The 17,516-nt window shown below is 38.1% G+C and overlaps 1 protein-coding gene across 1 annotated transcript; it reads left to right on the plus strand.

Annotated features, from left to right (window-relative positions):
* Nucleotides 1-904: 904 nt before the first annotated feature.
* LOC139708196 (uncharacterized) lies at nucleotides 905-15,903 on the plus strand. The gene is made up of 5 exons (XM_071620173.1): nucleotides 905-1,722; nucleotides 3,986-4,099; nucleotides 11,626-11,877; nucleotides 13,703-13,798; nucleotides 15,398-15,903. The coding sequence occupies exons 1-5, from the start codon at nucleotides 1,433-1,435 to the stop codon at nucleotides 15,546-15,548; spliced, it is 903 nt and encodes a 300-aa protein (XP_071476274.1). The 5' UTR covers nucleotides 905-1,432; the 3' UTR covers nucleotides 15,549-15,903.
* Nucleotides 15,904-17,516: the final 1,613 nt, after the last annotated feature.

The raw sequence follows: 17,516 nt of genomic DNA on the forward strand, positions 1-17,516 counted from the left end.
CCAGAAAATATGATTTACTTACTTTGTATGAATACTTCAGAAACTGAAGACTATTTCATCAAAACTTTAAAAACTTCAAAGTTTCATTACTTAATTATGACTTTTTGTAATGGCCTTTGTGATCATTTGTTGTATGCATACATTTGTTTTGTTTTATTCATTTCATACTGCAGGGATAGATGGTATTGATAAATACCACCTGTTATTATGTTGTTACATACAATGCATTAAGTTTCAGAGGAACCTTTTATACCATTTCTCTGATTTACTTACCAGCACGTAATGACGTCATATAGGCACATGAAGGAAATTTACTACTTTGAGAAATGGATATGAAATTCGTTATCCGAAATAACGGGATGAAATGTTATAGTTCAAGGTCTTCGAACGCAAACATATAGTACAGGGGCCTGTTTCATAAAGATTGAGCGTAAGATCAATCGTAACTCTTTATGAAACAGGGCCAAGATGTCATTTTGGCCAATAATTCCTCATGGTAAGTCCAGTTATAATGTTACTGTGTAATGGATAGAAATAGAGTGGAAAATATTTCCTTTGTGCAGAGAGGGTCACAGGCAGACCCTTGGTCAGTGGTCAAGATTAGTGAATTTTATCGGAACATAATGACTGCATGAGAAGCGGATGCATCACAGTCGACTGTTATGCAGTCGTTTTTTTTTTTTTTTTTTGAAGTCGGCTTGTGCGTCGATGAAGTAGGCTTACTGTACTCAGCAATAACAATCAATACTGTACTTTTATACCATGATGAGCTTGTAGCTTGCGTAAGAGTACCCTGGTAAACACAAAAGGGTATTTGACAAGGACAAATAGACATGTAATGTGTTACGCGCTTGGCTGCTTTTGTCAAAGAAGCATGCATTGTGTGCACTCCACATAAGAGCACCCTACGCTGTACATGCTGTCAGTATAAAATGCTTGGGTATTTTACTGTCCTTGAGTATAATATTCGATGGCGATTGTGGAAGCACATATAGGAGCAAGTCATCGTGCGGCTCGTGTGTGTCAAGCTCTGCCTCCCTGCGTCAACTAAAACAGCCTCGGGCTTTAATTGGACCATCGATGCATGCTGCTGAGAAAGTAAATCAGTCCATACTGCTAGAGACATAACGTATCTACATTTTGACCACTGCGTCTTGTGATTTAAAAGTCGAAAATTACCATAATTACAATAGGACTATTTTGACGTCTCCCATTCCCCCAGGCTTGCTGCTTCATCTGTCCTCACCAGCTATAATACTCCGCTGTCATACCGTGTATTATAAAGCGACCGTCTATATGGTTACGAAGGAAACAACTTACTGCAGATCTACGTCCACATTTTGATCGGTCATTTGACATATTATCATCAGCCCCTCCCCTCCAATAATATTCATACAGTATCCTCGCTGTACAACTACAAGATTAGCGAAAGATGGCGACGGTAAATTTCAGCGGAAAGTGGAAACACAGCAAGGACGAAGGATTCGATACTCTGCTGCAGAAGCTAGGACTAGGTGTCTTGAAGCGAAAGGCCATCACATCAATGTCCCCTCAGCAGGAGATCACCCAGAACGGCGACGAGTTTGTCGTCACCAACAAGACCACGTTGAAGACCACAACGCTCAAGTTCACTGTGGGCCAGGATTTCCAGTTTACCAACGTTATCTCGGGCAAGGAGGAAACCATGCGGGCGGTCTGGGAGGGCCAAAAACTTGTCATCAAGTAAGTAAACCTTAATTTACAAGGGAAAAATTGCTATTTTCGTCCTAAAATGTTTCGGGTTTGTGATCAACGTTTGAGAAAACAGGTGCGAAGCATAAAAAGACTTGCAGGCTACTAATAATCAGGAAGGCTATACTACTAATTAACTGGTATAGCGTATCTTTGGTATATTAGCACTGTTCCACACAGAGGGCCCTATTAACTCTACACTGTCATGATATAATTATGAATGGATGTAAACTACAAGTATACCCTCTTCGTACACCTACGTGTATACAATGGTATAGGTCAAAATAAACATACGCGTAAGGAGTGGTTCAAACCCAGCCTCTCCTGTTTACGGGTTGAGCAACTGATGTACAACACCATAACATTCTCACCACTACCGCTACTTCTACAGCATCTGATCACTATTATGCCACCACCAATCACCACTGATACGTGCATGGCATTACAAAACGCCCCACCATCCCCACTTTCTTGGGTGCATTTTGTCCTTTGAAAACGTACCTCTGTGTAGGCACACTGTCAAATATTTGCCTACAACAAACACAGCACAATATTGTCCATGGGCGGTCTTTGAACATTCTTATTTTCTCACAGATCTCTAGATTTTAATGTGTTTATGACGTGTCATTGCCTTACGTTATTACAGTGCACCAGGACCCCACAAAAAGAGGACACTAAATTAGTTATTAAAATACTTGCTGGTAAGCGGCGGATCTAGTCGCCCGACACCCGTGCTTAATTTATAAACTGACCAAAACCGTCATAACTGCTTGTGGTGTCTTTCCATCATGAAGATTTAAAAGGAAAAATTTCACGATGATATTGATTGAAAATAACGAGTCTCTTCAATGGAACACTTGTTCCTGACTCTCCATCTCGTGGTTCCCTGGCATACCAGAGGTTGCGTCATTGGCAAGACGCATCATCCTCATTACCTTATAGCACTTCAGAGGGAACTTAACAGCCATCGGTTCAGTGACCATAAGCTTGCCCATAAGCGTTTTAGTGGCCACGTGCAATCACCAATTTGTCATTTCCCCCAAAAATTCCCTCCCAGAACAAGACAGACAAAACGGTAGAGGCTTCATTGCCGATTATCATCTTAGTCAGTTACGAAATAATTTCATACTTCATCTGAGGGTTTTTTCACCTTTTATCCTCTGCCAGTGATATTTTGATCATAATTCTGTACACAAGATAGGATAGGATGATGTTTTCGTTACATCACTTGTCTCCCATTGACTTACACACACACACACACACACACACACACACACACACACACACACACACACAAACACACACACACAAATTATGTATTCAAATGAAATCACAATGAAAAGGACATATCCCTCTCATTGCCTATCAAACGTCATTCAAGCTCACACGAGTGCAAATGCAGCGGAAATTAACGGTTGGGTAAAGGCCTACTGACGACATGAGCATATTGTATAAGAACCAATGCTAATGATAATTAGTAGGCCCATCATCATTATGATCTTCTTTATTCAGGGTTGTCTCTGCAGTGTTGCCACTGCTCTACCAGAGGTAGAACATGCTATGCTCTGAAGGCATGCATTACGAATCAATGCTGGGTGTGTGTCCTCCAATACTGAATTTGATGAGTGTAGTGTTATACGAAACACCGTCTTCAACAAGATGTGATTGTACACACTGTAGGAACGTGTATTCAGAGGATCGCTTTTTCACTTGCGATAACCGGATAATGAAATGTATGTACAAACCGGATTGAGTCGCATGGGTTGCAAGAATAGCACTTTGATTTGCTCTGAGACAGATCCTCACAGATCCATTTCTTTTCAAAAAGTGACACATCAGGGGCATCAGGGGCATTTCATTTACGGTGTGGCTGGCAAATATACCATTTATAAATTTGAGCACACAGTCTCAAACATAATGTTTGCAGTTTTGTTAATTCTATTTCTTTAACCTTCGATTTCACTTAAGTATCTGATTTATTCAATATCAATGCCCTTCCCTGCTGAAGAAGGACTGATCTCTTTCTCGCTACGATCCACTCCTCCTTTGTATCTATGCATACTTTGTATTATGTATGATATACTTTGCATACCTTGAATTATTATCTTAGTACCTTTCGATGGATGGAAATACAGTGTAATTGAATTGAATTCTGACGTAATGTATAGATTCTTCTTATGATAATACTCTCAATGATTTTGTTTTTGTTTTTGTTTTTTGTTTTTGTTTTTTGGGTTGTTTTTTTTTTCATCAGGAATATGACTAACCCGGAAGGAGTATTGGCCACCAGGGAGCTCGAAGATGCTGATCACATGACTATCACTCAGCAGAAGGGAGACACCGTTGCTAAGAGACACTTCATCAAAGCGTGAGGAATCAACCGGAGCGCCCTCTACCATTAAAGCCTGCACTTCTCACTGAATTGGAACTGCTCTTTAGTGTGGCGCCATAGCAAAATGAAATACGTACTATGATTTTCGATCAGCTCAAGCGAGATGCACACAACGTCATTGCATACAAATAACATGTATTATATACATTTTTTAATGATTATTCTCTTAGAGATGTTGGAAATTACATAGTGGATGTCTCTATTTAGAGTGCCCAGAAATTAAGTGCAATTGAAGTTGAGATTTACACGTATAGGAGGCACTGTTTCAGTATTCCAGCACATCAGTCTGATCCCGCTTACTCAGGCAACGCGAACTTACGTAATGACATCATCAGACATTGGACGTGACCCATGTAGACTATAATGATTTATTGCAATGTATGTGAATCATGGCTCTTTTTAAGTTTTTTTTTTCCAAATTAAACGACTTGTTGTAAAACTCTGATTTATTATGTTATTAAACCACAAGTGTGAAATCTGAATATTGACCAACCTTATTCTTTCTTCTCCTTCTTCTTCTTCTTCTTCTTCTTTGGGGGGGGGGGGGGAGAGAATAATTGTATGCAAAGAATCAGTTTTGAGATAAAAATAACAAAGCACAACGATTTATAAAGTTCTTAGTTTCATTAGGAGACAACACTCAAAGCTATACATTTCTTTTTACTGTTTGCATAGAGCTCATTATATATATTTCATATATATATATATATATATATATATGTTTGTGTGTGTGTGTTTATTTCCATTTATTGTTGAAATAAACATTTAGCAAAAAAAAAAAAAAAAAACCACCCAATTGAAAATATGCGCATAGCTCATTGGCTACAACAGTTACTCTCACCCAAGTCGCAGTTGCAAACCCACGTTTATTTATTTATCTATTTATTTATTCTGTCTTCTTTATACAGGGTAGTCTCTTCATTACATAAAACTGCTTTACAAGAGAGCCCTGTATTACATAAAAATATTAGAATACAATTTACAATTCGAAACAAATTTGAAACAGTATAATGTTACAATCTATAACATTGCATTTGATAGAAAAGCAAAGCTATGTCGTAATGTCGGAAACGCGGCAGCAGAAGTCACAGTTTTTCGTGCTCCGCTGATACGTGGATGTGCTCAGTTCGTATAGATTGCCATGGCGGGATAAAACGAAAAAAACGAACAAACAAACAAACAAACAAACAAAGTGACAATCAGTGAAAGTAAATGGACAGGAAAATAGAAACAAAAAATAGAAAGATGTGTGTCATTGAGTTAGCAATGATATACGTTACATGTCTCCGTTACATAAAGATACAGATATGAATTTGCAACAAAATGATTGTAATCCTATAGCTATATGAAATATTCTGGCAATCACGTATCGGAGTGTGGCAGTTTTTCGTCTTTGTTTCAAACAAAATCTTGTTTTGTTTTGTTTTGTTTTTGTTGATTAACTACATGAGTAGTCTGTATAGCCTGTCCATCTTACACAAGATCCAAGTGGAAAAATGTAGAACTGTAGACCGTCTTTTGTTAAAACTGTCCCGACCATTTTCTCTAAATGGAGAGAAAAAATACTTTATTTCTTTTTCATTGAAGGGTTCATCAATGAATGTTATACATCATTGCCCAGTGACTAAATTGCATATAATTTTACAAATAATACGTCAACATTTAAAATCGTACAGTTACATATAAACTGCAGACTATTTAATAAATGATCGTGCAAGAGATCTGAGGCCTATACCGTAACAGAAGTAAGGAAACTAAATACAAAGTAATGATTTAGAAATATGAACATGAAATAACGAAATGAGGACACAGGTGACATTGAAAACAAGGAAAAATCATATTAACTTAATTCTTTTATTCGTTAAAAATGTACAAACAAATCTAGACTTTCATACGATTACAAATCATTGAGCATACACGTATGACTATGAGAGGAATTACATTATTACACAAAATTCATACAGTTATACAGTGTATTGCACACCTTTAAAAACAAACAGAACAAAAAAATGATGTTGCGATAGATATGCCTCCGCCATTATTCTTCCAATAAAACCACAAAACATCTTCTGTAAGACGACAGTTTCACATTATCAATAAAAGAAAACATAAACTGATATAATTTCTATTAATTTGGAAGTTTGATAGCACAACTCATAATACATTATCATGTTTAAGTTCATACATTCCTCGACCAAATTTCCTTTAACATGACTAAATTTATCTCAGACAGCAAAATGATTTTGAGCATTTTCGCTTGACCTTTGACCATCGCTCTTAAACCACATGACCCATATCTTTCTACAAATAATCACTAATTAATAATATCAAATCATTATGACGATACTTTTAACTAATTTCAAAATATCTTCCCAAAAATTGAAGGTAACCGATGAAATGGAAAGAATGGACTATAACAAAATCACGAATCATGTATATCCTACCGACTAAAGTGGCTGCATGTTTTCAACATTTTTTTTTTTAAAATTCGTATACTTCTTTGAGGATCCTCCAGAAACGTCTCGATGCGAAGAGAAAGGGATCATTCCAAAGTCACACAGTTTCAACTGCAGTGAAATATAAATTTTACGGAGAGTATGGGTACACATTATCATGGTTGAAAAGGAGTTCATTGGCCTTGTAAACAGGTAAACGTATAAGTTCATACACTCATTGCCAAGAATTCCCCCATCTTATTATGCTGCTCACTTGAAATACTTATTTCCAACTCAAGCACCATGAACTTTTGTTGTAGGAACACAACCGGGTGCCTGGTAACAGAGAACTCGTATACCTTCTTGGTATAATGTTGGCTGTTGCATCGGGCTCCTATGTGGCAAACGCGACGATGATTAATTATGAGCCACGTGTATAAAACGCTCACCAGAGTGTCAAGAAACTTTGGCGCCCGCAAAAGGAGAAAAGCAGACATCATCTACTGAGACTTGCTTTATACTTACCTTCAATTTCTATTGAAGAGAATGCCAGCCTTTAAGCCTGGCACATTGTAGTGCAGTGCTGGAGTATCATTTATCTTTTGTGTTCTATGGTGGTAGAAAATCAACAATATCGTAATGGTTGTTCACTTCAAACGTGAAGTCCTGGTGTACAACCTAACTGCCTTCTATGTACTGACAAAAAAAAAGCAAAAACAAAACAAGCAAACAAGTAATTTGGGATTAATAGTCATAACTTCAGACTGTCGGTTAGTAATAGAGCTACTCTCACGTCTCATTTCTATTTCTATGGGAGTTTGTCTTCGACATAAAGCTGTGCCTATCTGCTTGATTTACGGGGGTTAGGGGGTATTGGTATTGGAATTAGAAATTGCGCAGTTTGGCGAACTACAATTTTACTTGCATAATTCTCATAATTTATATTCGTTATGAAAGATTTTTATGGTCCTGCAAGACATCATTTTGAGCATTTTTTTGCCTAAATTTTGGTCAAGGGTAAATGAGTCTAGAATTTTATGACTGGCATGACTTAATAGATGATAGAATTTTTTAGAGGGTCTTTGGATTACTTATTTGGAAAGTAAAATAGCTGTAAGATACAGCCATGTTATTGGAATTCTGCATAGTCAACAAAAAAGAATAAGGAAAGTAGCTATAAATAACTCGGTTCAGTTAACGGCCTTCCAATCAATCTACCTGAAGCGGTTTTTTTGTTTGTTTGGGTTTTTTTTTTTTTTTTTGCTTTCATTTCAAGTTTTTTTTTTCTCTCTGGGAGGCGTGAGAAAATGATTGCTGGGCTAGTGAGCGTGAGATGGGTTGCTGGGGAGTGAGACTCATGCCCGTATTAAGCGTGAGACTTAGTAGTTCTGCCCAGAGCCGTATAACAGCATTGATTAACCGATACGTGTAAGTACTCACGCAAAAAGAAGGAAACTAGCCAGAAATGAAGGTAATTTATTGGTGGAAAAATGTCTCCGAGTCTTTTTTTTACCCACATACACTGTATAGGCCTATATATGAGTGTGTGTGTGTGTGTGTGTGTGTGTGTGCTTGTGTGCTTTCTTGTATATTAAGTAAGATACTCTATTTCAGAAATTTTATGAAATCTTCTGTCTATCGGACCTCCGGTCCCTTTATGTGGTCTGTTGGATCTACCAAGACTATACAGTATATAGAGATGGCGCCAGACAGCAACTCAATTTTAATGATAATTTTACAGTGATCATACACTGCAAAAAGTCGGGTGTTAAATAGTGAACACCGAGCTGGTGTTAAATTTTCGGTGCTCATTTATGGTGTTAAATTAACACCTCCGGGTGTCATTTCCAAATATAAAACTGTTTTTTGAAGAGTTTCTTAGTAACTGCACTTCTTGTTGATTTTTAATTTAAACAAGACGATCAAGAATTTTACATTAAAATACTAGATTTTTGAAAAAATGTGAAAATAAATTTACACCACAGTAACACCAGCTGGTGTGGTCTCTTATTGAAGCTGGACGGGTGTTAAACCATTGATATTAACACCAACAAATATCAAATCAACACCATGTGGTGTCATTTTTTAATTAACACCAGTACAGTGTCAAAATAACACCAGGTACAGTGTCAAATTAACACCACGAAGTTTCAGGTGAACACTTTTCAACACCATCACAGTGCATTTTCTACACCTGTGGGTGTGGTCCTCTATTGAAGTTTGATCGGTGTTAGATATAACACCCATGGTGTTAAATCTAACACGGATGTTTTTACAGTGTATAATACTTATTCTGTCATTTCATTGGTCAACCATCCACTGCATATTGCTTGTATTTCATGGCGCTGTTGTTGTTGTTCTTATATTTTGCGTTTTTGTTATTTGTGCGTATGCCCTACATAAATCCACCCTGCATGAATATTTCCCGTATTCCGAGATAATGTCATCACTAAGTGACAAAATCGTTACCCCCTGCATGCTTGTTCGTATGAAATACGGGAAATATCTACCTTAGATATAATAATTTGCCCGCATACAATATCGTGAACAAGCATGGGGGCAACTAACATTACATACGTCACCTCCCTGGTTGAGTTAATTGCCGTTCTGTCCCGCATTCTGGTGGCAATCTCATTGGAGCATCGCGGAATCCAAGGCCTTCAATCCTGGACACTGTACCATACTATGATCGTAGATGGCGCCGTGCAGACATCAGCAGCTCCCGGAGAAATTTTGAACGGCATTTACATTGTGGACAGTGGCAGTGTTTGAAGGCAGGCGAGTCCGCAACTTATTACTTTGATAGTCCATTAGGAGCCAGACTGATTTTTGAAATACATCGGGCTCGATAATACTTTGTTAAAGTATCAAAAATTGTGAGGAGGGCTTGTAGAGGGAAGGGGGAGAAGAAATCAGCAATGACGCCAATCACTTCAACATGTATACCGCGCGTTTCATAACTTGTCGTTGCATCAACACCATGATCCAGCCGTAAAGATCAGGGGAACTGAAATATAGGTTTTCCCGGTCAATTTCATACATTTGTCATTCAAGTTCCTATTCTGAGCATTCGATTTCACGCATTCCACGCTCACAATACTGAATCAGCAATCAAATTCAAAATCCGGTCATTCGAATTCACTATCCGAGCATTCAAATTCACTATCGGAGCATTCAAATTCACTATCGGAACATTCAAATTCACTATCGGAGCATTCAAATTTAAGAGAGGAGCACGCATTTCATCAATGAGCATTCAAATTTATGTCAAGCTGGCGACGGAATCTCGTCGGTCATTCAAATTCGTGAATAGGCAACCATGTTCCAAATAACTGCATTCAATTTGAAAGAAGTCCTGAATTTAGTTAGTTTGGGGCCGTGTATGCATGTGTTTCTCACTTGGCTTTGAATATATTGGGATTTATGATGATTATTTATTTTGCAGTATAGAGGTCCACCTGTTAATTGACAATTTGAACTCGCGCTCAGCAAATAGGGATATACAGGCACATGCCCCTTGGATTGGACATAAAATGGAGGTCCCGCGTGTAAAAGAGTCACAACTCATGCACGTAAAAGATCCCACTTCATGTATTCATCGCAAAGAGCAAAACATTTAACTGGACCCCAAATGGAAGACCAGCTTTTGCAGCTGAATATGGGTTATCCAGCCATCTTCTCTGATAGAAAATGAAACAAACAAACAAAAATTAGGCACTGTATAGGCCTACAGACGAGCATAATACGGAGGGTTGGTTGACACTTTCGAGGAAAAAAAACCCCACAATTTCGACTATATTGAAACTGATACATGAGCATTTTATACGTGTTGTTTGTTGTGTATTGCTGTCTTATTGATCTAATTTTGCGGGACTATAATTATGAGATCATTGTGTGTCAGTTTGTCACAAATTGATGAATTGCCATTATGTGGTTGGTGTTGGGGCGTTGTCAGCATGCAATATCATCAAGAAATATGATTACTAGTCGTTGTGTTGTTTGGATGCACTGCTGATTGGACATTGCAATTTGAAATTTATTGAGATGAAAAACAAAGAATACATGAACAGAGAACAATGTAGCACATGTAAACAATCCTAATTACAATATATGCAAGCATTCATTGGTTGTGTTGGCCCTTTTTCCTTTCTTAAAAGTCTCCTCCTTTTTCCTCGTTAAATTGATTGCACGAAGTAGGAACTTGATCGCCTAAAAATGAATTTGAACGCTCCAAACAAGCTCATTGGGACTATCACGTGACTATCGCATGAATTTGAATGCACGAGTAGGAAAGTCAGTGCTCGCATTCTGAAATTGAATGCCCAATCGTGAATTTGATTTCACGAAAACGAAATAGAACGCTCGTAAATGAAATTGATCGCTCGGATTCTGAATTTGAATGCCCCAATATTTTCGCGTGCGTGCGCTGCGTGAATTTGAATGCACATTAATGAATTTCAGTGACAAAAGTATGAAATTGACCGGGGAAACCTATACTAGTATTAGGTCTTCCCATACCTGATGATAAGTAATACGCTTCTAATGCACAGCATTCGTCACCACTGCTGAAAGCATAATCCAGGCTATCGTATACTTTGTGGCGCTGCCTTGCAAATAACGAATCCAATGACAATGCTTTCCACGCTTGAGGACACAAAAGGCTGTGCGACCTTCAGACACCCACGAACGAATCTCAGAAAACTGTGCATACAGTTTGTTAGTTACTCCACGAATTACAATAACTTTGTCCGTTGGATGCCAACAAAACTGAACACATGGAATTCGCAATGAATGAGAGGTACAGGAAATCGAACATCTGGTCTGGAAATCTTTCGACCGTCGAGTTTGAATCATTGGACATAACCCTTTGATGACCCTGTTATGTTCACCATTTAGCGCACCAAGATTGAGAGCGTCACGGGAAAAGCGAACTCTCACAAAAGGTGTTTACACAAACTTTAATAGTAGACCAACATGTGAACACCACGAGTAAACGCACCCTCCATTATCAATAATATGCACAACAGGGAGTAACGTCTCTCTCCGTACTGCTTAACTACATCTCACTTGGCACTTCAGGTTGTATTCCCCGCAGTTCTTTGGTATAATCTTCACCAGTGGCGGGGCCGTCATGGCCGCTGAAGGCGAGACGCAAGTACCCAACTTCACCGGCTACTGGAAATTGGAGCGGAATGACGAAAATTTCGATAAATACCTACAGGAGGTCGGGGTCAACTTCGTCATGAGAAAAGTGATCAAGAATGCCTCCATGTATCAGGACATCGAACAAGACGGCAACAACTTCAAGCTTAAAGTCATGTAAGGTTCATAATTTATCTGCCATTATTTTTATTTGCCCGTAGTCAGACGTAAGAATGACATTCTTTCGTGATTGTTACTTTATATACAGTATATAATATATATATATATATATATATATATATATGAGTTTTATAACGGGTTAAGCGCCATTTTCTTACATCTTAAAGTACCAGGTAAGTCCTAAGCAAGATAGAACCTTTCCAGTGATATATCACTTGTAACATTACAACAATGTTCTTGTCGACAATGTTCTTGTCGACATGATCAAAGATATCATATTTTCACATTATTATCTTTGTCTTTAAGCAGGTTTAATTGCAAATATCTCAAATCAACAAGAATGGAGTTAGCTCGTTTTGCTAGCAAACTCTTCACATAGGCCAACATGTACATATAGATTGTGCACATGCACATACGACGTACGTCGTTGGAGTTTGTGAGTTGGGGTTACATAGTTGTAGGGCGTTCGTGAGTTGTGTTTATTTTATAGCGGAGTGTGCATGTATGCACAGGGTGCCCTTTTGTTACTGTGTATTTAATTGGAAGATAATAGTTTTGATTTAGCTATTGCTTCTGGCCTTACTTCTCTCATGAAGTAAAAGGAATAAAGGTGAACTAAGAGCAAAGTACGGGCACATGGCTCATGCAAACAGATATGTCGATAAGACGGGGAATAGGTTACTTTGAAAAGAAAATACGAACCCCCCAAAAACACGGTTAAATAACCCACATTTGACTTTAGTATATAGGCTTATACGTAACTTTGCATGTCATTTTTAAGCATCTTTGCATGTCATAAGAGAAAAACAAAATAAAAGAATGATTACGAAATTGATAGCGACATGAACTGGGGACATTACCATGGAAAGTTCATCACTACTTCCACTGGAGAAATTAAATTAGGCAATCTACTTCATTTTTTTTTTTCAGTGGGCTTACATCCATTGCAAATTCAAAGCTCGTCGACAGACTTAAATCACTTCATTGACAAGGCATATAATTAGTGCGGAGACGGTAACAATTTAATAACTTGTTAGTCAGGCAAACAATCATTACACAAGTAGAGAAAATATTGAGAGATCCGTGCAGGAAATAGAAGGACACATCTACAATGATAGAAGGGCCCGGCAGAATGAGAAAGTATAATGCAGACCTAATTTTCCGTTTGTCTTTCCCGCCATAGAAAGCTTAACTCGACATACAACGTCATGATCACTCAGACGTGCCTAACAAAGACAACTCTTACGTATATATGCATAAAGTCTCACTCAGTGCAAGAACAATGCATTGCTCATTTTGTTATGTACTCCAGGGTCACCAGAAACCCCCCATACACACACATACACGCACACTTTTGGCTCCTCCAAAACAAGTCAAAAACAAAACAAAAAACAAACAAACAAAAAGCGAATAGATAATGGCAACAGAAAATCATATAAAATCTATGATGTCTCGAGGGTTCTGTCCGGAGATTCTTCCCGTGGAAGGGAAGGGGTGTCATTGACCAAAAAAAAAAAAAAAAAAGAAAAAAAAAAGAAAAGAAAAGAAGATAATGATAATAATAAAAAAATAAAAAAATAAAAAAGAACCAACAACAACAAACAAACAAACGAACAATAACAACAACAACAAAACCATTCCACGACCCCTGTATGCACTGTTTGGTTATACTATCATGAAGCTACAACAACGAGCATGATGAGAGTATCCATGGGACACCTCCCTGGAATGATATGATCCCTATATCTTATAACAATTCGAATCCCTTGCTGTATTTATCACAGTCTCGATGTAATTTCTTCTGGCTGCTGACTCTCGACAGATTGCCCGTTGCGACCCAGGAACTGACCTTCACAGTGGGCGAGGAGTTCGAGTTCTACCACTCTTTTCGGAAGATGACCATTCGACGTATTGCCAAGTAAGGAGCGAGAGTTGTTCACTTCGAATTCATGAAATTGTTATGAGTTGTTCATTTTGTCCAGTCTTCATGCTATCGCGACGAAAGATACTCCAAGCAAACCGCGTAATTTTTATATGAAATAAACGTTTTGGTTTTTTTTTTCTATTTCTTGTTTTATATGATGTTTGATATAAACGACAAAGATGTGCAAGTTAGTCGAAGCAGCACTTCCAGCATAGGTTTAAGCCAGAGATCGGATGAGTAGAAAGTATTGAAGCAGTTGCGACATTTCGAATGTTCTTTTTCCAGTTATACGGATCAAAATCGCATGCAAATACGGTGAGTTGCATAACATTACATGACTTTACCTCATACGTCATTGTAACATTTTTTGTGCATTTGGTATCAACAAGATATATAGGTTTATTGGGGTAAAAATGATTATGTCCACACAAGCGCACCAAAGGAGATTTGTTAGGGGATTAAAAATATATTTCCTTATTCCAGTATCACGACGCGTCAGGTTATTGTTACCAATGTTATTGAATCTTGAAAAGTTTTAAAGCGGAAATAGAAAATAAAATCGTGCAGTTAATACCACCTAATGTCAATGTTCCATTCGACCACAATTTTCCTGTCAACTTGGATATAGTTATGGAATTTTCCTTTTATATCGATGTATAGATCCATTATCATTGACTTTATTTTTCCTTCTCATCCCATCCGGTTATGATGATGATGACATCAAATATTGGTATAGGCCTAATTATCAGTATCATCTTCATCATCACAAGATGTCTCTTGCAGGTCAACATCATGTCAAGTTCCATTCTGGAACCTCGGACTTCTTTACTTCGTTACTAACGATTCTCATCGTCCTATAAGTAATGCTGCTTTTTGAATTGTCTGCACTCGGTAGGCCACACCCAGATCATCCAAGCAGTGTCTTAATGGCCCTGGTGTTGTATAAGTGCTCCTATCTACTTCAACAGGGACTACCTTCATTCATCCACAGGCGGCGAAGTTCCCTGGCAAGGTCCCGGTACTTTTCTGTATCTTTTCCTTCTCCTTCTTGGCTGCTGTGTTGTCACAAGATACAGTGACATCGACGTTCTTACACATCTTCCGACCCCCTTTTACGATGATGATGTCCGGGCGGCCTATGCTGGATGACATTGTCATTTTGGACCTCATAAAGATCGCACAGCATTTTTCACCTACCGGTAGTCATTTTCGGACACTATCTGTAGTTCATGTTCGTATCATTTTGCTCTCACATGCTATTTCATGTTTTTTGTTGTTTTGTACAGCTCCCATTGAACGACTTTTACTAGTTTGTCCTGTCGTCTTTTGTGCATGTTCTCTTTTTGTGCGATTCTGCTGCAATCACGCCGGAATCACACATGATATGTTTCGTATGTGATTATCGATATCATCATTGCTATTACTATATCGGTAGGCACTATCATTATAATTATCGTTATTATAATCATTATCAATAATACTATCATCATTACCATCATCATTATACAGTAGCCAGTATCGTCATCCTGTTCTTTTTCCGGTTGTAGCTGTTTTTATGTGCGTTGTTTTGTTTTATTTTTCTTCCAACACCAGATGGGAGGGAACGGCTCTGGTGACGCGGCCGGTGAGCGATGACAAAGACCCGACGGAGAGGAGAGAACTGGACGGCGAGTTCCTAGTCCTCACGCTGACTAAAGGAAGCGTCTCGACCAAACGATACTTCAAAAGAGCCACGAAGAAGTGATCTACAATGTGCTTTCGTCTGTCAGTCTACCTCTGAAATATTTCCTTCTTAGAGACTAGTTTTGAAAGTCCTGTAATTTCTTTTCCCCTATTGTATCCAGGTCTTGTATAAAATATTATATAAAAAAAAAACACATTCTCGGCAACTATATACCAACTTCAGAGGTGACTTTTTATTAATGTGTTCTTATTCTGTGACTACAATAAAATGTCATATATCCGTTGCTCTTTGTGCCCAGATTCCAAACAATCAACGTTTTTCAGGGACCGCGGAACCCCTCCTCACACACTGATTTTTAGCTTCTTAAAACCCCACTGAACAGATAAAACATCGGAAAAGCGCAAGAAAACCAACATTGGCGGGTGGGGGGGGGGGGGGGAGAGGAGGAGAGGGAACATTGATTCAACCAACAACGAGTAGGCCTACTGTCCCCTGAGCCGAATACCCCCCCCCCCCAACACACACACACACACACAAACAAACAAACAAATACAAAAACGTTCCGCGGCCCCTGCGTTTCCTATCATGTGTAAAATTTTTCATGGGAATGATAATTGTTCTATTATTAGTGTGTATGTATGTGTGTGTGTGTGGGGGGGGGGGGGTGTCAGGGCTAGTGCTAGTGGTTGGGTCAACGAGCAACGAATGGCCAAAAAAAAGTTTATTCTATCACATGAACGTTCTATTTGTTTCATGTCGGAGGGGCAAGGTTTCATCTAAACCAAGAAGAGCAGCCCATTGTACACTTTTTATGAAACATTGATTTTCTTTTTCCACTGATCTGATTGCAAAACACTATACTACCAGCACCTTTTCAGTGGTTAGATTGTGATACAAATCGGGGGGGGGGGGGGGGTTGTAGTGTTTGATAATCTGATCAAATGAGATACACTGTTCACTGCAAAAAGTCCGGTGTTAAAAAGTGAACACCGAGCTGGTGTTAAATTTTCGGTGCTCATTTATGGTGTTAAACTAACACCTACGGGTGTCATTTCCACATTTTAAACTGTTTTTTGAAGAGTTTCTTAGTAACTGCACTTCTTGTTGATTTTTAATTTAAACAAGACGATCAAGAATTTTACTTTAAAATACTAGATTTTTGAAAAAATGTGAAAATAAATTTACACCAAAGTAACACCAGCTGGTGTGGTCCCTTATTGAAGCTGGACGGGTGTTAAACCATTGATATTAACACCAGCAAATATCAAATCAACACCATGTGGTGTCATTTTTGAATTAACACCAGTACAGTGTCAAAATAACACCAGGTAGAGTGTCAAATTAACACCATGAAGTGTCAGGTGAACACTTTTCAACACCATCACAGTGCATTTTTAACACCTGTGGGTGTGGTCCTTTATTGAAGTTTGATCGGTGTTAGATTTAACACCCGTGGTGTTAAATCTAACACCGATGTTGTTACAGTGTTGTTACACTACTCTTTGGAGCTCAGTACTAATAATCACAAAAATGACGATTTGTTTTCCTTAAGTGTGTGTATAAGGACTTACATTATACCAAGATCTATCATTCAAGCAGAAGTAATTTGCATTAAAATGAACATAAATTCCAAAGTGTCAGTTGATTTCTTTTTAATGTTTTAATAAACAGCATTTACATGTTTCTTGATGCCTGTACACGTGTATTTCAGAGTAAATATACTTCAGATACCAAAATTATTCTTGCATAATAATACCCATGTGAAACTTGCTAAAAAAAAATAAGCTACTTGATGGCGGTACATGTATTACAGATTTCAAAATGATAATTTTTCACACAACACAGTACAATGAACATTATGTATCGAGTATAATACCAAGAGCAAGATCTTCATTGCACAAGAGTGATCATCATGGACATATTTATCTGTCTGTGGTCATTATTGCGGGTGCTGTTCGTTATTCCGAAGGTTCGTTATTCCGAAGGTTACATTTTGTTGGCAATTATCAAATACAAACTATGTGCACG

Source organism: Diadema antillarum, unplaced genomic scaffold (assembly GCF_040938485.1).
Source record: "Diadema antillarum isolate AM-2024a unplaced genomic scaffold, OU_Dant_1.0 scf00000036, whole genome shotgun sequence".
In the NCBI taxonomy this organism is placed as follows: domain Eukaryota; kingdom Metazoa; phylum Echinodermata; class Echinoidea; order Diadematoida; family Diadematidae; genus Diadema; species Diadema antillarum.